Below are 27,201 nucleotides of genomic sequence, written 5' to 3'. Positions count from 1 at the left end.
ACCCTTCCAGATTGGGAGGAAATGTGGGCTGCTCTTCGCCAAGAAGAGATCAGAAGGCTGAGCAAGGCGGGAAGCAGCAACAAGGGGATTAGAATCAAGAAGGAGGAGGAGGATGTTGCCCTAGCATCTGAGGGAAAGCAGGAGAAACGGAAGAAGGACCTCTCCAAGGTCAAATGCTTCCACTGTGGGGAGCTGGGTCATTATGCGACCTAGTGTCCAAGGAAGAAGAGTAAGGGAGAGGCCTCTGAGACCAAAGCAGCGCCAGCAAGGGCAGAGAAGGAAGTGGAGACAAACGATGATTGTGCCATGAGTGCTCATGTGCCACTTCAGAAGAAGTGGGGAGCCATCAAGCTGTAGTCAAGATGAGTACAGGGGATGAGGGGCAGGATCCTCGAGGTACCCAGCCTCTTGGATTAGACCTTGCTACGAGAGCCCCGAAGAGTAGTAGTAGTACTGGCAATGTCAGTAGAGACGGATGTGGATGGAGCGACAGAGGGAGCTACAGTGCAAGATTCCCAGGATAGCGTTAGGCTAGTAGGTTGCAACAGTGCGAGAGGCACGAGAGTATTGCACCAATGCAAGATGGCACAAAGAGGTGTGCAACGGTGCGAGATGCGTGGAATTGTTGCCGCAGCGCAGAGGTTAGAGAGGGAGCACTTGTCAGTGATAGAGGGAGCTTCAGCATCAGGAGTGTTTCTAGCCTGACGAAGATGTCAGAGTTGGGAGACCAGTTACTTACTTCTCAGTAACTGAGTTACAATGCAATAGTTAGCAGTGGTAGTGCTATGGGCAACATGATGCAACATGATGAGAGGGAATGCAGTGCAGATGCAGCAGTGGCAGTGGTAGGGTCATGGGCAACAACAAGGATGCAGAGGGAGTTGCAGTACGGATGCAGCAGTGGTAGTGGCAAGGCCATGGGTAGCAATACAGGATGCAGCAGTGCAGATGATGGGCAGCAGGCCTAGCATCAGCACAGGGACTGATGCCAGATGATCAGGGTGATACTCAGTGAGGAGTATTACTAGAGCACAGTCCTCGCTAAGAGGGAGTGTTGATTTGGGGTAGCATCGGATGTGCTCTAGCCACGAAAATTAGTGGAGAGGCTAAGGCACATGAGATCTCCAATACCCAGAAAGGGTTTGGGCAGATTCTAAACAGTTTGGGAGATATTAAAATAATTAATATTTTTAATGGAGTCCCTAAGTCTAAACTTAGGGAAAATAAAATATTAATGTGAATTAATATAAAACTGTGTTAGAATGGTCCAAAAGTCATGGATCAAGCCAGATCTAATCTTAGCTGTTGATTAGGGACTTAATCTCGGCCGTTGATTTGTCAACGAGAAAAGTATAAGAGGAGGCTTGAGGGTCACTTGGAGAACACACCAAGAGATCAAGATTTCGACTTTCTGGGGCTGGGTTTGCTGAGAAAGTTGAGAGTGATCAGAGTTGCAGCTGAGGGGCAGTGAATATAGAAGCATAGAGGTAGAGATAGCATCGAAAGGATTAGCGCAGTAGCCGGAGAGAGGGACGCAGAAGCAGCCAAGGGTTCACACAGAGCCAGCCAGGGCTCATGCAGAGGCAGCAAGGAGTTGCACAGTGCCTCAGAGGGCCAGAGGACTGACGCAATGCCTCCAGAGGCTGACGCAGGCCAAGCCAGAGTGACGCTGGGCTAACGTTGGGCCAGAGAGAGGCTGACGCAGGGGTTTCGTTGGGCAGATTAGAGCTGTGGAGTTGCTGGAGTGTTGATCCGGGGTTTCAATCGGAATATCTGCTTCCAAATAGAGAGGTATTGCTGTCGAGATTTTTCTCTGTTTGGTGAGCCGGATTTGGCACCCAGATTGTATTATGAAACTGCTTAATAAATCAAATCCTCAGATAGTTGCACCGGTTTTCCCGCATTGGGTTTTTCTGGGGACATTAGTCCAAAAACAACAGTGCCACTTGTGTGCTTGTTTCTATTTCTTTCAGTTGATGATCTGTAATGTGTTGGGCATGTACTTGTATTTATTTCCAGTATTTACATGGTAAATAACTTGTTAATTAACATAACAAGTAGGTAGGAATAAATCAGTAAAGTGCATGAAGGGTTTCTAACGTGTCAGACTTAGAAATTCCAATAACAATGGCTCTAGACACTGGGACTCACCCAAGACCTCACCATCAAGCCGCACTCTGGCTTTGGGGTTATGCTTGGAGGAAAAAACTCAATTAATTATTAAGTCTCCATAAACACCTAATAATTAACCAAGTGAAAAAAACTCCCAGAGTAAACTCACTTGATGACAAGGTCCCAAGTTATCTAGGCTGGTTACATAACTCAAATCATCATACTAGTATCACTTTACATCATCTCCGTAGGGCTTGTGGAATTTGAGTACAATAGAAGAAGATGAGAAAAAGTAGAGTTGAAAACTCTGATGGTACATGAAGCCTCGATACATCCTCAAGCATGGAGTCTTCATAAAATTTTGGGTACACTTCAGTGGTCAACAGGACTAAGCGAGATATCATTAACGTCAGCTTTGTGAATGAATGCAAAGAGGAAGAAGCCTTTGATTAGACATCTTGTATTGGCACAGTGCCAAGGATGAGGTTCCGATCATTTAATTCTTGTCCTAAATATGGCGTTGGGAGGAACCCTTCCAACAGAATACCCAAGCAAAGCCTTTTCCTTATACAGATTATTTGTGGTAGACCTTGGGGACAAATTTTCATGTTGACTTGGGGAGGACCTTTTGCACATTGCTGTCAGACAAGAATTTTGTTGACAGCTCAATCGAATTCATATTTCTGCCATTATTGGGGATCTGTTTTCTGTTAAAGCTGGCAACAAAATTGTCCATTGGGCTATGGCTTAGTGGTTGAGATGGCATGTCATGATGTGAAGGACTTAGGTTCAAACCATGGTGGGCATAAAGCCCTGGAAATTAGTTATGAGCTGAGTTTGGCAGTGATATGTGGCAGTCATTCAAAAAGAAAAACAGAATGCATATCAGCAGATGCAAATATGGCCCCACAGTAACCAATTAAATCCCCTGCAGGCGATATTGAAAAGCTGGCTGGCCTCTCATGGGCAGATCAGCTCAATGAATGAGGTGGGGCAAGTAGTAATGGTGACAGGAACTAGAGTAAATGGATTAAATAGACTCGTCAACCCACAACTCAAACCTAGCAGAGGTTAATGTGGCCTTTTTATCTGATTATTATTTTAAAACTCTTGCTGTAGTAAACGGGAAGGCTTATCTGAACCATTTTCCCAGAACACTTTCCAGATCACTGACATTGGTTGATTATGTTAGATAGTGATTCTAATTGCCTTTCTATATTATGTTTATAACTTGGTTGCACGGCATTAGTGATGTCATAATATATCTAAAGAACTTGATTCTGGTTGACTGCAGATTAAAGGATTGGATGCAGGCTTTGGGTTTGCAAAAGAATTTCAAAATCAAGAAGTGCCTACACTTGATGATGCGCTGCAGGTATTATATTACCTTCTTTTTCATATGCTGTTGAATTTACAATATCAGGATTTTAATTCCAGAAACCTTTTTTTTCATATGCTGTTGAATTTACAATATCAGGATTTTAATTCCAGAATCATTTCATTGCTGTAGTTTGTTTCAGAATCAGTCAGGCAGGTTATTGTTGATGTGAAAGTTGGCCCCCCTCATTTTCAACAGGGGCTTGCAGCAGACTTACTTTCAGTTGTAGGTGCCTTTAGTCTTATACCTAAATTGGGGTCTTTATTTCGTTTATTTATGTTCTAATACATTGTATCTTCCATATACTCTTTTTACAATGTCTTCCTGACAATTCATAATGCTGTTTATTTGTTGGCAATTTCATTTTTCAGATCAATAGGACTCAATGCAGAAATTGCATCATATGGGCTAAACTAGACACATTGGGGAGAGAATTGATGCAGCTATCCCGTGACATAATGGTTAGAAGCTGAATATTTTTTTAAGATGTTTACTATTCTGCTTGCGAATCTCTTTTCAAGTTTTTTCTAGGAGTATTGTATCTCTTATTTTACATCATTGCTTCACATGTTAAAATGTAGCTGCACAAATCTCAACGTGTGTACAGAAAGGCCCTTGAAAGGAAAGCTATCTAATGACACATTGAAATCAATGACAATTTCATCGATACAACATTGACACATCATAGTTATCGACCTGCTAATTTACCCTAGTTACTGCTTGGCCGTAAGCTACAACTGTTATTATCATACAACATTCTAAAGAGAAAGCAGTTATATGTTATCTTGCAATTAAATAGTGAAGTAAATCCAATAATTTTGATCCTTTTCAAAAATCATCATGCCGTAGATCAACAAACCTTAAAGTGACTTCTTAGTCCCCTTCAAGTTTATCTACTACAGTATCGGGGTGAGTATGATCTCCACCATACATAACAATGTAGCAAACATCGCAATTTTATTGTGAAAAATATCAGGAAATCATGATTTTTTGGCTTGGATGATTTTTCAGCGGAAAAGATTGCATTTTTATTTTGCACTTTTTCTTCTTGTAAATAACTCATTTTTCAACTTCAAACCAGCAACCATCGACTTCATTCAGAACTGTCTTTTCATCTATTCTCACATCCTTGCTTACTTTGACTTGGGCAAAATATCCAATTGTTACCCCTGATACTTTTTGAGAGGTTACCATGTGATGAGAATCACATGCTAGAGATTTTAGCATGAGCACCATTCTCCTAGTGGTGCGATGTTCAAATTTACATTTGATCGTGAGCACTTCAGAATCTCAGACTGTGGTCTTCTAGAGCACATATGTGAGGGTCTACTTCAGATGGATTTTCCCCCTTGTGATGTAAAAGATATGAAAATGATGATGTAAAGTGTCTTGAGGGTTGGAAAAATAATTTATCCCCTCATAGGTTAATTAATTAAATTTTTTGGCCAAAAATTAATTAAAATCCTAAGCCAAAAATTTAATTAATTATAGGTCCTAGGTAAATTTAAATTTTCCAAAGGCAAAATTCGTCAGTTCTTAAAATTCAAATTTTAAAAAGGTCTTGGGACTAAGTTAAATTAATTATTTTGCTAAATTTTAAGCCTTTAGTCCCTAGGGGTTAAGTCAAAGTCAAATTTTTGAGGAAATTAACTCAAATTTTTTATTTTTGGGTTAATTAAAATGCATTTAATTGAAAAATTCGAATTTCCTCAAGAATTTAATATTTCGACGGATGAGATTAAAAGAAATTATAATTCTCATCGACGGTCGAGATTACTTTGACAAGGATCACTCAAACTAGCCGTTGGAAGATTTATCTTCAAATAGGAGGTCAGTTGTCAGTTGAGATGGATCCGATCTTTGAGTCGTGTGCTAAGTGGAAGCTCTCTTGTAATATTTTTTTATGAGCAATAAAGAAAGACTTTGGGGTTAATTTTTGCTGGTGTTACTCTTTGGGGAAATGTTGTAAGATGTGTTATTTTCATGCATAGATTTCCTTTTAGCTATTGATGATAACTTTCTGAAGAGCGATTTGAGCATAGGTATCTTGCTCAATCACTAGGGTTTGAATGGTAATTTATGTTTTGAATATAATAACAGGTATCCCTATTAAATCTGAATTTTTTTTATCGTATTCTTGCTCTACGTTGATGGTTGAATTGAGTTGCGCTGGAAATTATTGATTTTTTAGATCATCGGGCGTTTGGGGAAGTTTTCAGTTAGACCAACCAACTCCCGATTCGTATTTCTTGAAGAGCCCAGCTTGATTGGATCCCGGGCTTGTCATAAGAAATTTTATTGGTGATGCAAGAAGGGTTTTGGGCGAAGCACCTCTGTTTAAAATCGAAATTTCAAAAAATTTCTGTGCTAAATTGATAAATCTGGCTTTTAAGAGCCTTAGATTATCATATCTGGGAGCGGAGTTGGACTCAGACTCGCCAGATCTGTTGTTCCTGTGCATAGATCTGTAATTTTTTTTTAACTTTTCTGACTAGGGTTTCTGGGGTTTCATTTATTTTTGTATATCCGGGTTCTGGGTGTTTGTGTTTTCAGGTACAGGTTGCAGATTTGAAGGTGAAGTTTGATTTTGAAGCCAGATCTAGGCCCTGGAGGGTAAGATCTGGCCTCAAAACTAGCTTTTGCAGTGGCATTAATTTTTCAGTCCAAGGGTTTTCAAATATCTCAAATCTAGAAATAATCTTACGAGGGTTTCATTGATAAATCTGAAGTACAAGTCTGAAATTCGTTCTTTCTGGGTTGTCTGGAGTTTGGGCTGCTTTCCTGAGACTCTCGAAATCATTTTGCAGGGATACTGTCTAGATTTGTTGCAGTCTAAGGGTTTAAATTTTTTATTTTAAATCTGGAAAAATTTTAATAAGGGTTTCATATTTTTCTTAAAAAAAGGAATCCTTCAGATCTGGAAAGAAAATTTCAAACAGATTTTTTTTGGAAGTTTTTGGGTATTTTTGTTGCTGCCTGGGGTTTAGGTTTCGCATCTTGCTGAAGAAGTTTCAAGTATTTGTGGGAGAAAACGCTGCTACAAATCCTTTGTCCGTTGCCCATCGCTGCCTTTCTTCACTTTCCACTTTCATTTCTCTGATCTGAAGCTCCATAAGCCTGTGTTTTCTTTCCCACAGCTCCGTCGAGCTGCAAGACCTGCGTATTTCCTCACCTGCTGCCAAAACCTGCAAAGAAATCGAAACCCTTGCTCCCTGTCCATCGTTGCTCTCCCCTCATCACATTTCTTTCCTTGTCGTCAGCTGGTTCTCTCTGCTGCTCCCTCTCTGCTTTCCCGCATCAGCCGTCCACCTTCCATTAGCCCCAGCGCTCCTCCACGCAGTCTCTAAACCTACATGCTAACCTTCCTTCCTCCCTTGTGTTCTGCCCTTCCATCCTCACAAAAATCTATATCTTCTGCCATCGTATTACCTCCAGCTCTCCACGTGAGCCCACTGCCTTCGCGCAGTCTGCCCTCGCTGCCCTCCATCGCTGTCATCATCCTCTGCGTGCTTAACCCTCCTCTCGTTGCCATAGCCCTCACCGTCTATCCTTTCTGCCGTACAACCTACAAACAAATTCTACGCAGCTCCATCTGTTCCTCGCTCCATCGTTTTCTATCGTCAAGTTTTTTCTTCCTCCCGTAGCCCCTCCAAAGCTTCACGATTTCATTTTTTTTTTTTTTTTTTTTTTTTGTCTCTATGTATTCGTTGAGTTAGGGTTAGGGTGATACATTTCAAATTCATTTTAATTTTTATATATGTTCTATTTTAAATATAAAACATAAACCAATTGAAAAAACAAAAACAAAAACAAAAAAAATTGAATTTCGATTTTTCTTTTTTTTGAGTTCGATTTTATTTTGTTTTCTTTTTCTTTTGATTTTGTTTTCTTTTTACACCTTTTTTTCAATTTTCATGATTTGGATTGTGTCATTTTAATTTGATTTAAAAAAAAAAAGAAATCTAAAAACATAAAAAATAAAAAAGGGGTTAGATTTTGGTTTTGTTTTCATTTGTTTGTTTTTTTTTTTTTTTTCATTGTTTTATTTAGATTTAGATTTTTTTTTTTAAATTCAAAAAATCTTAAAAAATATAAATATTTAAACAAAAAAAAACCTAAAAAGTTTATTTTATGTGTCTAGGAAAGAAATTGAAATTAAATTTCACACTTAAAGATTTTAAATTTTTTATGTGGCCTCTGGCCCATTAAAAAATTAAAATTTTTTATTTTTTTTCGATTTACTTTAGTCACATTTAAAAAAAAAAGGATCTTGATTAATCATTTACCACATTAAGTCTAGCGTCATAAAACTTAGCATATCGAGAAATTCACCTAAGGAATAATTAAGTTGTTAAATTTAAAATTTCTTCCTTGTGTCCTTTTGTGCTAAGACTAAGATCTAAAAGAAAAATTTGTGTGGGATCAAAAATTTTCCTTAGTTAAATGTGCTTAAATTTTTATATCTAAAGGTTAGCTAGAGGAAGATGGTAAATTTCCTAGATTTGGGTCACTAAGCATAAATGTTTCAATTCTAGGATCTAAATCGGTTAGCATTTAAATTTTGTGGTTGTTTAAAGTATTTTAATCTCTTAAAATTTAATTGCTAAGACATTGTGCATCTGTTGAATATCTTGCATCTATCTATCGTCATTGCTTGGATTATTTAATGCTCGTTACATGCTAGACATTTTGCAAATGTTTTCAAGTGATTGTTAAAGAATCTTGTTGTGGAATTATAATAGATCGCATATCTCTGTTTCCTAAGCTAAGCATACTTTTGAGCATTTGTTGACATTGATATCGAATTGCAAAGTAGTTTTTGTTCTCTTTGAGCTAAATTGTATCAAGAAGATTTGAAATAAGCTGGTGTTTTAATTGTAATATCTTCAAGAGTTTATCTTTTAAGTCTTCATCTAATAAAGCGAACATCTCATTTGGGTAATTGAGGGCTTTAGCAACATAAGTGTTTTCCCATCCTCGAGTCTAACTTCATCTCATCTTCCGGTGCATTTGCATATAAGTTAACTTTGCATAGATAAAATTTACTTCCAAGCATAAGCTTGGTCGATAGATAGATAGATCTCCATCCGTCTTTTCTTGAGAAGCCTGTTTTAATAGTACTTAAAACGGTGACCTTGTAGTCGTCAGAGCCATAGCTCTATGCAGCGCCGGAGGCACTGGGTATGTTAGAAGTTCAGGAGAGGTATTGTTAATCACACCTTAGTGTGCTTCTCCTGACCTTCTCTCTGCCAATTACTACGAAATCAGGCTCAACACAGAAAGGATTGAAGGATTCACAATCTAAGTAGGCATTTAACTAAAATCAACCAAGATTCCTGCATCTCACATTAAGTTTTAGGATTTGCATTTCATATAAGATAGTCATTCACCTAAGCAGCAGTTGCTAATCGATTACTTGGTCTTCATTTCCCTAGCAAGATCGTTGACTCCATAAGGCACTGGTATTAATCGTTTAAAATCTAATCAAATCCTAAGTCTTGCTAAATCTTAATCAAGTACTTGATCGCCTCGCTGTGTCTCCTGAACTGGTTGATTCCCAACTAGTTCTTCTTCATTCCATTTTTCCATAGGGTCTACCCCCCTTAGCCTGTTGTAGGGAGACAGCTTAAACGGAGAGATTGGGGATCAGGGTGACAGCCCCCAATCTGAGCGTTGTCGCGGTGCCTAGACATTCTGTGCGACAACAGGCCCCATAAAAAATAATTAATTATTTTAATAAAACTGTGTCTGGGTGGAATTTCCCAAAACGGTTTTTGGGTATTGTGGAGTACATGTGTCCAAGCCTCCCTGCAAATTTTGAGACTTACAGCACATCTAATGCTACCAAAAATCAACACATACTTGGCCATACTTGACCATTCTTGACCGATAATCTTTTATGCAAAAAAATGAGATATTTTTTAGGTTTTTGCTTTTTGTTGAGTCTTTCCCTAGTCTTCCCGAGTTGGTGAGTGGTATGCCAGCCGAGTATTTGGCGAGTATGAGTCATGCAACATTGATTTGTCAAGACTGTCGTGGGCATTGGTTAAGTTTAATAATGGATCATAATATAGTGTTGCTCTGTGGTGGATCATAGTCTTTTTCAATATCCCAAATCATATTTAACACTTTTCATCTTCCCCATTATTTCCATCAACATATTCTGTATTCCCTCTTGTGGTTGGCTTGTCATATGTGATATTACACAATATTCCCATGAGGAAAGCCTCATCTTAAGAGTTATAACTAGCTTGAGCTATGCCACCTTGTTATGAGGCCAATGCCCCAAGTTCAATGCCTAATAATGTATGTCGAAAGAACTGGACCAATTACATAGAAAAAAAGACAAGAAAAGGGGTAGTAGTTGTTGGAAAATGTAACTAGTTTTGGTCTTCATAATTGTCATTGTACTCATGTCAATATGTATATCTTATGTTACAAGAAAAAGAAGAAAGAAAAATATTATTTTAAGCATGGGTTTCATGCTTCATTTTATTGGTCATCTAGGTCAAGCATGCATTTCATGCTCCTAGGGTTTGTCATGTCAAAAGAATATTTTTCTTGAGTCAAGAGAGTCCTTGTCAATTGTATAAGACCCTATTGGGCAAGTTGTAACATGTAAAGGATATTATTTTTGAGTCTAAAAATTCAAAGTGACCTCCAAGCACAAGTCGGCCTAGAAGAGGCTATTCAACCTCCTCAAATTGGTATATATATGAGCAACTTCGACCTCCTTAACATATGTTCGATCTACAAACAAGACAAGTTTGATCTGAAGCAAGAAGAGGAAGAAAAGAGTGAAGAAGGCTAGAAGAGAAGGAAGAAGACTAAGCAAAGAACAGAGACCTAATTTCTATCTTTTTTTGTCCACACGTGCGAGGGTTAGGGTTTTTGTAGGCTGAGAATTGCATATCGAAGTTGCAGGAGGGACGAAACTCTATTTTTACCTAGTTTGACTTCGCTTACTTTGGAAACATTGACTTGCTTGAAGGAAGACTCCTTGAAGGGTTGACATGTGCCAGAAAGAAGGGTTTCTGTTGTTCCAAGGGACCGAAGTTGCAGATCTGAAGTAGAAGGATGAAATTTTGAAGTGAAGTACATTTGAAGAAGTTTGACCTTTGTTGACTTGGTCAAACTCTAACTTGCCTGGAAGAGATTCTTGGAGGGCTTACTTGGTGCTTGGAGGAGGACTTGGTCTAGTGTCTTGGGTCTTGGTTTTCTCATTTGAAGCAAATTCTATAAGAAGAGAAGAGATTCTTTTTGGGTTTTCCCCTTGGAGGGGTTTTTCCCTAGCTTGGAGCCTATATCTGTGTCCATTGTCTTTATTGTTTATGCTCTTGATAATTGTTTGATGAAGAGAATCTAATAAAGTATAAGAAGAACCTAATCAAAGATCACAAGAAACTATTAAGGTTAAGGAGAATTTGTTTTAATAGCTACTCTACTGCATTCTCCAACAATAGTAAGAAATAGTGTTGAGGAATGGTAACTCAATTCTAGGAGCTCCCTCTCTTTGCTGGCACTCATGTGGATGTATATCTTAAACAAAGCTTATATGGCTATGAGAGTCAACTCATGAAATTACCTGCTTTTTACATATCATTTATCATATCACATACTTCTCACTTAGTGTGTAAGGAACTACTTCTTTTCTTAGAAGTTGTTACATGTAATAGAGGTTGATGTTGTCCCCATCATGATTATGTTGAAGTTGTAACTACGTTCGGTCTTCATAATGTCATTGATGTATTTATCATATTTATATTTTTGTCAAAGCATGTTCTTCATGCTTAGAGTCAAAAGAGTCAAAAGAATCTACGAGTCAAAAGAAAATATAGAAGGGCTTGTTCTGTTGAAGAAAAGTGTAACTAGGTTCAGTATTTGTAAATGTAATTTTGATCTTTGTACTTGTCAAGAAAAAGAAATATTATTTTTGTAAATTATTCGAATGAGTTTCTTGCTCATTCCATAGGTCTAGGAAAGTCAAAGAATCAAAGTCATGTTAAAGAGCTCTTCTTGAGCATGAATATGGGTCAACCTAGTGTCAAGTAGCCCTCCAAGACAAGCACCATCCTCCAAAGAAGAAGACTGCCAACAAAGCGAGGTAAAAGACAGTCATGTCGGCCTAAAAGAATTAGATTCACTCATGTCGGCTCAAAGAAATAGACACAACTCTTCATGGATACATGTTGACTTAATACGAAGGACTAACCACTATATATACCCAGTTAGGGTCAACGTAAATGTACTGAAATAATTCGGATTCTATTTGCAATTTTCAGATGGTTTAGCAAGTGAAGGATCTCAGATATTGCGGATGGAGTATAGGGTACAAAATCTCGGACATCTCGGATGGGTGCAGGCAGACAGAATCTCGAATGTCTCTAAAGTTTCGGTGGTGATTACAGTGAGTAATCACAGTCTTAAGATCTTGCATTCCTCTCTGAAATCTCGGTTAAGTCAAGTGTTACAGGAATCTCAGATGGATACGTTATGACAATATCTCGATTGGAGGAAGGTTCTATGGTTCTAGGATGAATGATATAGGAGTACACTCTCGGCATAAGTATTACAGTGATGTATGCACATCATGACAATGACAACGATGATCTCAGTGAAAAAAACACATTCATCTACTTGGTGAAGTTCTCCATGCAGTCCTGGTAACAAAGATGATCACAGTTTCAACGTAGAGAAAGGATCTCAACATACAGGTATCATCACAGTCATGAAAGATTATAATGAAGACCTCGGTGCAGTTGTGATCGCAATGAAGGAGTAGTCATGACGCTGTTGGATGGTGTTGTCATTGATGTCAACCCATGGAGTTGACTGGGTTTGACTTTGACCAAAAACACCAGTCATTGATGTCAAATGGTTAATGAACGCTTCTTAGTAATTGTCAGATTACATCAAGATGACAGCTATATTGTTGGATGGTTAAAAACCCAAGTCCTAGGGTTTGTGTTCCCTAGACTGAGGATGTGCCCTGACTTTGTCGAGGGTTTTTGGTAGGTCAAATCATTGAGTTTGGGTCAGAGATCTATGTCATTAGATTCTCCTCGAAAAGATGTTTTTGTTGATATCTGAGAGGCCTCCTGGTTTGAGAGATATTCACAATTGAAGTTAGTGACCACAATTTCTGGGCTAAAACCCCCAGGGGTAGTGACATGACACCTCCTCCTATGATTGTCAACATATGACATTGTTTATCACTGTAATCTCACCCCATATAAGTTACATAAATTCAAAACCAAAGACAATAAATCTCACGTGTCATCTACAAAACACACCAAAGAGGATTAGTGTACAATTACTTGGAGTTTAATAAACAAGTTATTAACAATTACTAAATTAAATTAAATTTATTAAACATCTAACTTAAAGAATAACATCAAACTACCTTCACTCACAAGGAGTGTCCCTTCCTTGATTTACAAGTCTGATCTAATCATTTTAATGGCAGCATTAAATTACAAGGCTTACAAAATCATTTTTTTAATAATTAAAGCCCTGTAACGTCTACCTTAAAACCCCTTCCTAAGTTCTCCAACGGTCACTTAGAAGCCCCTCCTAAACTAAAAACAAATCTATAAAAGGGAGACCTATTCACTCTCAAGACATATCATATCTCAATGATTTATCTTGGTGTCTATCTCTGAAATAACTTCGACCTACCTGTGGTTGGGACGTCTAAGGCAGAAAAGGAATTCGGACTTCTTGAAGTACATGGACAGATTTTAAGACAGCGAAGTCAGTCCTCTTCTACTCGGTTTATTTAGGTAAGTTCTTTTGCTTGTTGATCTCCTATTTCATGTTTGGTTGGCCAACTTTCTTTGTGTATATAGACCATGCAGTCAAGGCATACTTTTAGGAATAGCGAAATATCTGAGTTGGTTAGGATTCCTTTGTTTCCTTTTACTTTGGTGATTCATTGACTTCGTTTATTGGGTTTCAGTTGAGAAGAATAACTTCAGGACCTTGGTCCTCATACAACAGCAAGAAGGAATCCATTTCATAACCTTGAATAAACTAATTTAGGATTCAGACCTATGTAGTAGGACATCTTTCTAAGCACATTACACAGACCTATTGAAGGACAGCAAGGCATGGCATGATCATTAACTCCATGACCTTGGTTCTCTGTTGAAACATCACTTATCAAATCCTGTACGAAGTATTGTGATTTAGGAATTTCAGTCCTCAAGCAGACCTAAAACTAGGGCACAATATAGTGCCATTTTGTCTCTAAGAATTCAGACATCATTGTCATCAAATGTTTTGTCATCCTTGTATAGATCATCATTGAGGTACTTTATTAATGCAGCCATTTGAGGGTTCAGGCAGAAGTCTTATTATTTTATCATATTAGCCACAGTAGTATGTTCTTCACTGACATAAAGAGTAATCTACAGCAGAATACTCTTGGTACCATCTTTTAATACTTATTGAAGCAAACGGTGTGGAAGAAGGGTACTTGCAAGGGTTCTGATCAGCACTCACTATAGTTGGATCAAGTGTAGTGACATACCCTTAAACAGTCATTGTAGCCTTCAACAGTCAATAGAGCTTATTGACATAGAGACATTCTATAATATATTAGCAATGAGAAAGTAACTAGGGCAGAGGAACAAGTAAGAGGATCTAATTTTGACATGATAGCTTCTACAGTGAGGATGACTATATAACTATCCTACAAGTGACTTAGTATATGAGAGTATAGTTATGGGCTAATTACATAAGATACTATAATTTTGAATGACATAGTAATCATCTATATGACAACAAGTTTGATATGTCACCTTGAACAAATGTAAGTACAACACTAGTGACACTTCTCTTAAGAGCTTGTTAGGATTTGCACTATCTATATCTAGTGATACAGTGTTAAGAAAGTGATGTGATTATATGTAATGGGACAGCAAGTAACACATTGACATTGATACAATATATTGACTTTGACTTAACACAATTACATGACTTTGACATCAAGTACCTTGATTATGATGTGAAGTATTGATTGACTTAGTGAGCATTCTATGATGAGACACTTGACTTGATGATCTATGCCATGAGACTGTATAATATATTATAGCAGTGCTAACAAATCTTTGGTGAATTGATACACATTTAGTGACTTGATACATTGAATAGTGAAATGAAAATGATTGTGACAATGACAATAACATCATATGAGCTTATTGACATGACACACATTGACACATCGATATATTAACTTGACTCATAGATTTGATATGTATAGACACTTGGCATAATGAAGTTGACCTTTGACTTTGACTTGATATCAATAGAACTATAATGAATGTAATTTGACATATTGACATACAACCTTGACATACTTGATATAGATTTGTATTATGTATCTTATAGTGATGACCTAGAGGGTGTACCATCATAATGACATGACTTTACATGGTAGCAGGTCTTTAAGGAAAATCTCATTTTGTTATATAACCTATTGGAGAAGGATGGATAACATGGCTTGACCAGTGAAATAATGGTGTTTACTTATATGCTAGTAGCTCTTTGGGGACAAAGTTTGAAAGCATTGATTGCAGGGCATCGAGATGACCTGAGGCACCTTGGCTTGTGCCATCATTTGATAGCAATGCCAGATGGTTGCAACATTGTAAGCGGTTTGGAACAGTGAAGCAGCGTGAAGTATGATTGTCTGCACATGAGCCTTGATGCTTATTCATTTGTGACGTGCAGTGGTAGCCAACATTTTGAGCTCTTGATGTTGAGCAGTGATCAGATGTGCAGTGATCTATGTGTGCAGCACTGCAGTGACAGTGATGTGCAGTTAAGCAGTGACAGCGATGTGCAGTTGAGCAGTGACTTTGATGTGCAACATTGTGTAGTGATCAGTTTGATTTTTCAGTGATCAGTGGCTACCAAGATTTGACTGATATACAACATCTTCTTTATAGGTCTACTATATTGATTCAAAGCACAAGGGGATCCAGTCTGAAAATTGTGAAACGCGGTCCGTCGACTCTTCAGGGTGGCAGGGTGGTGCAAGGCAGGTGATTGGAGTCACCTTCAGGTTGTGGCCTGAAAACACTTCAGGGTGGCAGGGTGGTGCTAGGGCAAGTTGTGGCTTGCACAGGGCGTTGTGGCATCCATTCAATTGTGGCTGATAAAATAACAGGGCAGCGAAGCATCCTTTTCGACAGTAGCTGGTAAACAGAGTGTTGGGGCACTCATCAGGTTATGGCTTGATCTACAGGGCGTTGGGGCGTCCTTCTAGTTGCAACATGATATTAGGGTCTAGTAGCATCCTACAGGTTGTAGCCTGTGAATTAGGGGGTTGATGCCTCCCTTAGTTGTAGCTGAAATCTTGATGTAATCAATTTTATTTTAACAGGGAGAAGACAATTACTAAAGAAGCGTTCGGTGGTTTTTGACCCAGAGGGGGTTTTCCACCTAAAAATATTTATGTCCTCTGTTTTATCTTTTTGCATTGTTGTATGGTGTTGTCTACTGTTGATTATTGTTTATGATCATCTGAAGAAGAACAATAATAATAACTAAAGATTAACTAATGCTCTGAAAAAGATTAAAAAGTGCTAATTGCTAAGAAATATTGATTCACCCCCCTCTCAGTATTTCCAACAGATGCAACAGTGATCTCGGTGAAGGAGCAGTCATGATGATGATCTCAATAGTGACAAAGAAGAGGATTGGTGTCTTGGTCTTGCAGTGGCATTGCATATCAAGGGTCATGGTCTTGTTGTTCGTCAATTGGAATCTCTATAAGAAGAATTATGTGCGGGTTTTCCTCTCCAAGAGGGAGAGGTTTTGGCCCTGGCAGAATGCCAACATCTTGTGTTCTTGTCTCTTTGTTTTTGGTAGCTATTTGATGAAATAAGAAACACACACTCTAATAATGTCAAAGAGAAGATTGTGCTAATAAGAAAATTAAAATGCCTCACAAATAGTTATCAACCTAAGAAGAATCACATTAATCCTACTTGCCCTAGATTCTTGAACATGTTCTTCATGTCCCTTGCATAAGAATTAAATATTAAATTTGTTAAGTGTCATTTGTCTCACGAAGATGCCAAGTTCGCTGTCCTACCCCTCAAGTTGACTCAGCTACATATGACACCCATTTTCTTGTGGAGAAGTCTATTTATAGCCCATTCAAATTTCTCAATTGGACATCATCACACACTTACATCTGATTCAGAACGAATAAGAAGAAATATTATTAGAGGATGAAAACATAAGCTATTATTGATCTCTTCTAGCCCTCACTCCTGTGGACAAGAAGATCGAAGTTTTCTCTTGATATTCTCTGTGGCACTGTGATATGCGAATTTACTGTAGCACTATGGCATGTGAAATTCTCTGTGGCACTGTACTTCTGCAGTATGCGAATTTCTTGAAGTATTGTTGTTAAAATTGGCAATTAGGGCCAAACTTCATGTGGGTCATCTTATTTATGGCAGCTGATATTTTTCTTGGATCCCTCTCATTGAGAGGTGTAGGATTGATCTAAAGATCATCCGATTCCGATAAGTATTCATGGAGTTATGAATTTAATTGTGTTATCAGACAATTCGTCAAGGTCGGCCAGCAACCAAATAAAATTCACATGTGCTCAACGTTTTAGTATAAAAGGAGATGACTTGAAAGTCATTTCTCACACTTCTATCTTGATTTCTCTCCACTTGTCTTGGGTTTTAGTGGAAGAGAAATCTAGGAGTGGAAGCCCTAGACGTTGGAGGAAAAGAGGCTGCCCTAGCCGCAGTCTAGAAGAAGGAATACGCTGCCCTAATCTAGAGGATGTAGTCATGAAAGAGAAGCCCTAACGCTATCAAGAAGGAAGCCTACAACCCTATACGCTGGTCCCTACCAAAACACAGTCAAGGAGGACAATACCATGCCCTAGCCGCAACATTAGGAGGCTGCCCTAGACAGCGTGGAAGGGCTGTATGGATAGCGTATTGAGCAGGAGTCTTAGCCGTTGTTTGGAGGGGTCCGAAGTGTTGGAGAAGGGGCTGAGTTCCCTTGTTGTCATGCCGCAGCAATAAGGACTATTTTAGGATCATGTGGAAGAGTATAGACTCTTGGAAGGGCAGACGCAGTCATAGGACTGATTTGTGGGCAGTTTTAGTGACACATTTATAGGGCCGCAGTGAGGGACTGCTACAGCAATTGGGAGATGAAGTTTGGATGGCCGAGACCTAGAACAGACCTCCTAACTAGGCCATAGTCACCTCTAAGGACAACAAGGCAAACAGGGATATTTTCCCTATACGTTAAGCTAGTTGGTGTGCCCTAACCAGACTAGTACATGCACAGAACCCTAGGTAGAAATCAGCAGTAGCATGCAACAAAATTGAGGGCTGTTTGTGGACTGATGGATAGATGCATGGGATAGCAAGGCAACTAGTACAGCAATGCTAATATATATATGGGACAGCAAGGACATAGTGCTGCTAACATGCATGGGACAACAAGGACATAGTGCTGCTAACATGCATGGGACAACAAGGTGACATAGTGCTGCTAACATGCATGGGACAACAAGGTGACATGGTGCTGCTAAGACACATGGACAACAACCAGGTATGCTAAGACATATGGGACAGTTGCAAGGTATGGCAAGGCAAAGTGGGACAGCAGTTGTGACATGGCAGAAGGCACATGGTACAACAACAAGCATGGTACAATAGCAAGCATGGACAGCATGGATAGCAGTGGCAAGCATGGTTCAACCATGGCACATGGGACAACAATGCAGCATAAGGTGCAGCAGTCATGAGGTCCAGCATTGTGATGATGGGTGCAACATGGTGCAGCATAGTGAGGTGCAACATGATGACGAGATGCAACACAATGAGAGGTGAAGGAGTCACCTTGGAGAATCAGTTGAAGCAACATGTCTTCAACTCATCTCATGTATCATCTTCTTAGAGATGATCTCTGCTTTTATCTAGATAAGTCAAAGTGTTGACTTCTGTTGTAAATGTACTATCTCTCTCTCTCTCTCTGCTGAACTATTGAAGAACATAAAAGAAGAATTGATCAAGGGTTTCCCCACATTGGGGTTTGTCCCTGGCTAGTGTCACATCTTGTGTCCTCTTGTCTTGGCTTGTCTTTTGCGATTTATGTTATGTTCTATTTATAGTTTACTTTAATGTTGATGTGATTGCTAATCTGGAAAAGATATTGAGCTAACTGTGAAAATTGAAATAAATTGCTCTAAGCATAGAACATACCTAAAATTAACATGGTATCAGAGCTGAGGTGAAGACAAAGCCCAAGCAAGAGTGAAAGAGCAATCACCGAAGACAGTTGGGAAAGGACAAAAGGATCAATGGATTCCTCATCCCTCTTCAAATTCACCAAGGGTGAAGTCGAAGTAGAGTATATTATCAGAATGGTGCAGCAGAAGCTTCTGATGGCCTACCTAAAGATCACTTCATTGGGAAGTCTGGATCTAAGGGTGGAAGGAAAGGCAGATGCCTTGGTTGCAATAAGTTCGGCCATTATGCGAAGGAGTGTCTGAATGGCAGGGACACATCTCTTGATGAAGATAACAATCATTCCAGGGACATCTTCAATGATCGAAGGAATGACAGGTAATGCAAGTCATCAAGGAAACGACCGACTCTTCAAAGAAAGCAAGGAACCCCAGGTATGAAGAATCAAATGTTGTTTCTGATAAGATAAAGAAGCGTTATCTTGTATTGGCCCTCTCCTTTAGATTCTTTGGGAATCTGGCTTATTGATTGTAGTGCTTCAAGGCATTCCATCGGATAGAAGGGTGCTCTCTCTAATTTGGTAGAAATGGAAACAATCGTGGGATTATACTTGGAGCCGATGCCACCTATCCCGGAAAGGGTGTAGGGAATGTTACCCCTCAATTGAATAAGGGTAACTCAATTCATTTACGAGAATCTCTTTATGTACTTGATCGCAAGAAGAACCTGGTGTCCATTCTGGCAATGGAAGTCAAAGGTTTCATGGTGGCATTCATCGATGGAAAGGTACGTGTTTGAAAATAGAATTTCCAAAGATGCTTTTACTCATGGGTTCAGGGTTGGCAATTTGTATCAAGTTGCAGGATGGTCCATTGGGGATCATGTCAATTGACACATCTCATCTATAGCACCGGAGGTCTACTTATTATGGGGCCCTACCCGATGTGAGTCAGATGGTGACTCGGATGCCTGAATTCAAGAAGAGCATGAAGGTACATGTCCGAGATGTACCGAAGGAAAATCTTACAAGGGGACCATTCCCCTCATGTAGCAGGTCCACAGGTTTGGAACAACCCTAGGGGTTTGAGATTCATGATCAGGAGTCTCATGTATGCAGGTGGAAGAAAGCCCTCTATGGCTGGAAGCAAAACACCCTGGGCATAGTATGAGAGGTGTTGACCACTACCGGTCAACTCCCCATGCAGTACACCCCCTCTTTTCTTGACAGAAAGGGGTTGCACCTGATCGACATGTCCGTGCCATCCTGTAGTCATCAGCAGCTTGATCATTTTGATTGTAAACCCAGTCTGCATGTATGAATTGTAAATAATCTTAGCAGATATGAGTCGTGTATGTAAATTGCCTAGGTGGACCTAACTTTCTAGTGGTAATCTACGTCCCGGAAGGTTTTTTGTCTCACCGATCTACGATCGGCAGAGTTTTCCTTCAAACCTGACCCCAAAGCCGGGATGGATTTTGTCATTGGAATTTTAGGAGAATCCTAGTGTGTTGATTTGCTAGATTATAGTTGTGTCGCAGAACTGGGTGATTTGTGAGGGTCTGTATTAAATGGGTTTGTCCCCTTAAGATGTAAATTTGTAAAAGTCATGATGTAATGTGTCTTGAGGGTTGAAAAATGTTTTAAATCCCCTCATGAGTCCTAAGTCCTAGGTCCTAGGTGATGTTTCCGAAGGCTTAGTTCGATGATCCATTTAATAAAATAATAAAAAATTAAAAAATTAAATTTAAAAAATTAAAAAATAATAAAATAATAAAAAAATCATAAAATAGAGCAAAAACCCTAAAATAATAAAATAATAATATTTTAAGTGAATGCATGCAAAATATTATTTTAATAATAAGTTAACAATTTTGACGGATGAGATTAAGAGATGTCTTGATCCTCATCGACGGTCGAGATCATTTCGACATGGATCACTCGAACTAGCCGTTGGGATCATTTCCTTTAAATAGGGTCTTAGTGGGTCATTATGGGAATCTGATCTCCGAGTCTAGTACTGAAGAAGCTCTCTTGTAAATCTGTTCCTGGTTAATAAAAGAAGACTTTGGGGTCCATATCTTGCTGGTGTTACTCTCTTGAAATGCTGTGAGATTGTTTAATCTTCTGCATATTTTATTTTCAGCCATTAATAATAGCTTATTGTAGAGTATTGTGAGCACAGGTATCTTGTTCACTTGCTGGGGTTTGAGTGTTGTTAGGGTTTCTGAAGTAATGGCAGGTATCTCCATTACTTTCTGAGACCTAGCAGCATTTTTGCCCTCTTTACTGATGGTTGTTCTGAGCTGTGCAGAAAACCCTTATCGAAGAAGATTTGTGGGCGTTAGGGGAAGTTCTCGGCTGAACCAGCCAATTCCCGCAAGCATTTTTTGCTGAGCCTAGTTGGATTGGATCCTGGGTCTATCATTCGGTTTATTTTTTATTTTTTAATTTGCATGAGAGATTTTCTGAAGTTCTTCACAGTGAAAACCTGAAATTTTTATTAAAATATTTATGTGCTTATTGTTGAATCTCGCTGTTAAGGGGCCAAATCTGTAAATTATATAAGCTGATCTAGGGTTTCATATTTTTGCTTTACACAGTTTTCATTAGGGTTTTTTTAGTTTTGGTTTTATAAATACATTATTTTGGGACGATCTGCTCTATTTCAGGTTGTAAGATTGCTGAAGTTTTCCAGAGCCCCTCACTCTATTTTACCAGCAAATACAGTTCTCTCACGCTCGAGTCTCGCTGCCATCATTAGGAAGTTTCGGGATATGCATTTCTTTACAGGCCAGATGATTGACAAATGCCAAAACACCACCGCCTGCCGTAAGAGTTGTCCGCTGGGTAAAATCCAAGAATAAGGCATTGAAATTTTTTTATCCGCGAGTGTATCTGCATGTGGAGCAAGTCTTTCTAAGTGTTACCCATGCCCAGTATTCAGTCCTGGTCTTATTCGTTGATGCCAGCCTCACGAAATCGTAGCAATTCCATTGCATACGGCTTAGCAGTTCCAGATACATCAAAACGAAGGCCAAGATCGCACACAGGTATAAAGTATGAAGATACAGCAGTTAACGTGAATGCGGTTTTCCTCAAAATCCACTGCATATGGTAAGAAAATCGTGGTTTCTTGTTGCCGTCGAAAACCCCGCGTCGAGAGCTAGAAACCGCACTCTGCATTCAAGTGAAAATGGTGGCTATTCGGCGTGTAAGCTTCAGGTAAGTTCCAGGTTCACTCATTTTCATATCTGCCACTGTCACCTGTGCCCTCATTCGAATTATTTCTGAAGCGTTTCCGTCATAGCATATCGTTTTCGATCGTCTACGGCTAGGGTTCTTTGTAATACTCATTCTCTTTCCCGATTTTTACCTGTAGTTTGATGCGTTTTCGGTTTTTTTATATTTTATTTTCATGTTATAACCCTTAGAAACAGCGTAGCTTAGTTTCTTTGTAATTTTAATTTTGGTTTTATCTTAGCTTTTATTTAAACTTAAATTTTTATAATTTAGTCTTAAGTTTAGATTTTTATTTATTTTATGTTTTAATTAGATTTTAATTTTTAGATTTAAATTTTCATAATAAATCGTTTGCCTTTTTTCTAATATAAAAAATTAAAAAAGTAGCATTCAGTTTTTAATTGTTATTTTTAGGGTTTTGATTTTATAATTTTAGATTAACATTAGACTTTAGATTTTTAATTAGATTTTAATTATTTTGAGTTTTGGTTTTAACTTATATTTAGAATAGATTTTAAGTTTAAAGTTTTATATTTTTAATTTAAAAAAAAAAAAATTAGAATTTTAGATTTTAGATTTTAAATTTTGTTTTAGTATAGAAATTTTCTTTTTATTAAAAAAAAAAAAAAAAAAAATTGTGGAAATTTTCTTTTGCCATGATCCAGTTGTTTTCGGGAATCATCATGTTATATCTTTCATGCTGAGATCTAAATTTTCAAATCAAGATACGAATATGATATCTAGTTAATGATTTATGATTTTCGTGGTGGTTTAAAGCATTCATCTTTTCAAAATTCATCAATTGTTGGATATCGTTTTGGTTATTCTAAAAGCATTGTGAGCTTAACCGATATCTTGTGATGACAAATGATTGCTGTTCACGGTTTATATTTCTATATCATCTAACAAGTAATCATTTTAACAAAGGCACTGGTCTGCTAAATTAATCAAATCCTTTTAGTACTTTTCGTGTCTCGTGTCTCCCAACCAACTGGTCGACAGTTGGTCTCATCATCTCATAGGGACTACCCCCCTTAGCCGCGGGAGATAGGCTTAAACGGAGGGATCGGGGATCAGAGTGATAGCCCCCGGTCTGAGCGTTGTCGTGTCAATCTGCGCGACAACAAGAGGATTGATAACTGTCTGATGAAACTGAGATTCACTAGGAGTGAAGCTGATCCAAACCATTGCTTGAAGGTTGTGGATGATAGACCTCTCATACCGGCACCTTCTGAGGACGACCTTTGACAGGTGCAGACCCTTTCATTTGCAAAAGTAAGAGGGAGTTGGATTCTGGATTTGGAATGGTGAACTGCAAGCCCGTGACTACCTCAATGGAGCTTAACTTTCAGAAGTTAAGTGGTAGTGATGCTGAACCAGATTTGGGAAATGTCTCTGAGTTTCATAAACTCATTCGCATTGATGTTCTTGGTGAACTTTCGTCCGGATATATGTTTTGCAGTTAGCTAGATGAGCTCATATATGGTTGTGCCTCACTAGTTTGGTGCCAAGAATCTTTTGAGATATCTTCGGAGCACTATCTCTCATAGATTGAGATGCACTGCCGGAAATATAAAGCTGCATGATTATTTGAATACTGACTGGGTAGGCAGTGTGGAGGATCGCAAGAGCACTTCCAAGCGATGGTTCTCTTTGGGTTCTGTTCGATATCCTGGATGAGTAGGAAGCAGAAGTCGGTGAGGTGCAGCATTATGGCAAGATGCAACACAATGAGAGGTGAAGGAGTCACCTTGGAGAATTAGTTGAAGCAGCATGTCTTCAACTGAGCTCATGTATCATCTTCTTAGAGATGATCTCTGCTCTTATCCAGATAAGTCAAAGTGTTGACTTCTGTTATAAATGTACTATCTCTCTCTCTCTCTCTCTGCTGAACTATTGAAGAACATAAAAGAAGAATTGATCAAGGGTTTCCCCACATTGGGGTTTGTCCCTGGCTAGCGCCACATCTTGTGTCCTCTTGTATTGGCTTGTCTTCTACGATTTATGTTTATGTTCTATCTGCAGTTTACTTTAATGCTGATGTGATTGCTAATCTAGAAAAGATATTGAGCTAACTATGAAAATTGAAATAAATTGCTCTAAGCATAGAACATACCTAGAATTAACAACTGTACTTCTATGGCATCTTGTGGACAAGCTTGTGACAAAATCCATGTGAACAATTGTTGCTTGGTGGAGGGTTGACTCGGAACTTGATTAATAAATCTACAAGTCAGTGTTTCTATGACTTGGATTTCTCTTGTTGACGAAGATTCTATAAGGAAAGGATTGATGGGTTTTCCCCTTGTGGGTTTTGCCCTGGCCTCTGGCCTAATTTCTGGTGTCCCTTATCTTTTTGTGCATTGTATTTGTATAATTGCTTGATGACCTAATGAATGAAGTAAATGCTAAATGAAAAAACTTATATAAACAATCACTAGTAATTATCATGTTAAGAAATTCTCTACAACTTTCGAATTTCAACAGATTAAACTTGAAAAATGGTATTAATTCAGTAAATTATTGTGAAGTTAAAGGATGGGACTTAATGTTTCTCCATCTAATGGCACTTGCCCTAAGACATGATTCATCATTTGTGTTGCATTGGGATTTATGTAATTGCCTTGAGATTCATGTACCTACATTGGGACTTGTGTGCCAACATTGAGACTTGTGTACCAACATTGAGATCCATGATTTCCTTGGGTGTTGTGTACACTACCTAGAGCATTGTGATTTTCTTAGGGTGTTGTGAGACATGCATTGGGTGTTGTGATAGGAGCATGCACACTCTCTTGGATGCCCCATGTGCAACATCATCCTTCATTTTGAGGGCTTGACTTGCTCTATTGGACCACTTGACCAAGGTTGTTGCATTTGAGGACCAAATACCTACCTTCCACTCATTTAACATCATCTGAGGAGGACGTTGGATGATTTAGAGGAGCGGTCCACTTTGGGAGGCATCTAGCTCACATTTGTGGATGTTTTGAGCACTTCTTGGAGTACTTTGAGGGGATGACCCTCTTATTTTAATGGAATTGTTACCTCTCATATTGGCATGAGTGGTAAAATTGGTCTTGTGTAGATTGATGGAGCATTCTAGCCTTATGATCTAGCCTTCGAAAGGTTGGAATGTTTATGGAGGTTGATTCAATGTTAAATCTTTTTCTTTAACATGGTGGTCACATGGTCATGTTCTAGTCACTTTCACTTCGTGCTCATTTCTTCTAGCATGGTGGTGTATTTGCCTAGTTTTCCTAGCTTCATACATATCTTATCACATTCACCATTTCGCCTATGTAATTTGTTTGTCACAACCTGCTATCACTATTTTCTTAGGTGAAATCCGTTTCACCCTTCTCACCACAATTCACGATTTTGCCTAGGAAATTTATGTATCACATCACGTTCTACCTTTTCCATGTAAAAAATTGCAGTGCCAACTTGGTTTCCAGTTTTACGTGAAATCACATTAGTTTAATGCCCAACCCAACATGTCATATGCTGCTGTTATAAACATGAACATATTTCAAAATTTGAAACACATGAATCCACTCTACTTTTACTTTTGCTGAGAATAAAGACAACAGTCACAAAAATTTTAACATAGTGATTTTTGGTCCAAAGACCTTGAAAAAACCTTGAAGGGAAAACTATTGAAAGAGAGGAATATTTTTATTTCTTGACAGAGAAATTTACAACATTAAATGAAAGCAATAATTTCTACTTATTTCCTTTGAAATTTGTGCACTGAATTTCCTTGGAGGATGTGTTGAATTCCATGACAACACCTCAAACACCTGTTCAGACAATTTAGAAATTCGTGCCTACTGTTGTCGCACAAAGTGCCTAGGCACCGCGACAACGCTCAGAGTAAGGGCTGTCACTCTTAATCCTTACTCACTCCGTTTAGACTCTCTCCTAAACAAGTCAAGGGGGGTAGTCCCTAAGGTAAATGGATGAGAATAGCTTGTGACACACAGGCTCTAGGAGATTTTAAGGATGAAGAACTCGATGAATTTAGAATAAGTCTCGGTCAATTGAGATAGTGTTAATTTTAGGTATGTTCTATGCTTGGAGCAATTTATTTCAATTTTCACAGTTACCTCAATATCTTTTCCAGATTAGCAATCACATCAGCATTAAAGTAAACTGCAGATAGAACATACACATAAATTATAGAAGACAAGCCAAGACAAGAGGACACAACATGTGGCGCTAGCCAAGGACAAACCCCAATGTGGGGAAACCCTTGATCAATTCTTCTTATATGTTCTTCAATAGTTCAGCAGAGAGAGAGAGATAGTACATATACATCAGAAGTCAACACTTTGACTTGACTTGATAAGAGCAGAGATCTTCACCATGAAGATGACACAATGCAGTTATACACCTGACACCAAGGACTGCAACTTGGAGAGCAACCTTCAATCTTCAACTGATTTGCAGCATAAGGTCCTTCAAGGTGAGACCCTTACATCATCATGCTGCTCCTTGTCAGTTGAACCAACCCATGACACTAGCTCTGTCCATCTTATATTACAGCAGCATCAAACAGTCCTCTAATAGCTTCAGCAGCATGACAGCTCCATATATATTATGCTAATGATCTGAGCACTCAAATACTCATACGAAATATTGACTGTGGTGTTATGGCCTGCGGCCTAACACACAGTCTTCCTCTGTTGCTCACAAGGAAGTCTGTACCTTCATACGGTCAGCTCTTCAATTTGCCTTCTATTAATGATGAAGTTCCACCAATGTCACTGAACATAGGCCTATATTAATCTGCCCTCTAACAGTCCCCTTTGCTGCTCCAAAGGTTTCCAACCAAGGTCTTCAACACAGTGATTTCTCTCATAGAATTTACCATTCATAACCTTCATCAAGTTCACACCCCTTTCTCCATCCAAGTGACTGTACTATTATCAACATAGTCCTAACATATGTTGCCTTGCTGGACAAACTTCAACATATACCCTTCAACACTCTTCTCCATGTCAAACCACTTTCAGACCTTCCTCATTTGCCTGAAGCTTGACGCTGTTGCTGTCCAAATATGAGGTCTGATAGCTGTGGTAAGACTCCTCCATGGCTGCGGCTGGGGCATGCTTGAATAGTCTTCTTTTGACTGCGTTAAGGGCTCCTCTTTCCAACGTATAGGAATCCTCCTCTTGCTGCATAGAACCCTCATTGACTGCAGATTATATCACCTTTGAGGACTGCGGTTA

General features: G+C 38.7%; 1 protein-coding gene across 4 annotated transcripts in view; it reads left to right on the top strand.

Moving 5' to 3' along the window:
- The window catches only part of LOC149184091 (glycerophosphodiester phosphodiesterase GDPD4-like), a 257,656-nt gene that overhangs the window by 124,146 nt on the left and 106,309 nt on the right, over positions 1-27,201 (top strand). For all 4 annotated transcript variants that reach the window (XR_016257226.1, XM_089417399.1, XM_089417400.1 and 1 more), the window contains exons 5-7: positions 3,407-3,487; positions 3,623-3,715; positions 3,862-3,951. Coding sequence is in view for 3 of the 4 variants with exons in the window: in XM_089417399.1 (XP_089273525.1) it covers positions 3,407-3,487; positions 3,623-3,715; positions 3,862-3,951 (264 nt within the window). In the remaining variant the exon portion in view is untranslated. The remainder of the gene's footprint in view (positions 1-3,406; positions 3,488-3,622; positions 3,716-3,861; positions 3,952-27,201) is intronic.

This window comes from Pinus tabuliformis, chromosome 3_2, assembly GCF_031772625.1.
Source record: "Pinus tabuliformis cultivar Carrire ecotype Pingquan chromosome 3_2, CPIR1, whole genome shotgun sequence".
NCBI lineage: Eukaryota > Viridiplantae > Streptophyta > Pinopsida > Pinales > Pinaceae > Pinus > Pinus tabuliformis.
This window is presented reverse-complemented; position numbering and strand designations above follow the sequence as displayed.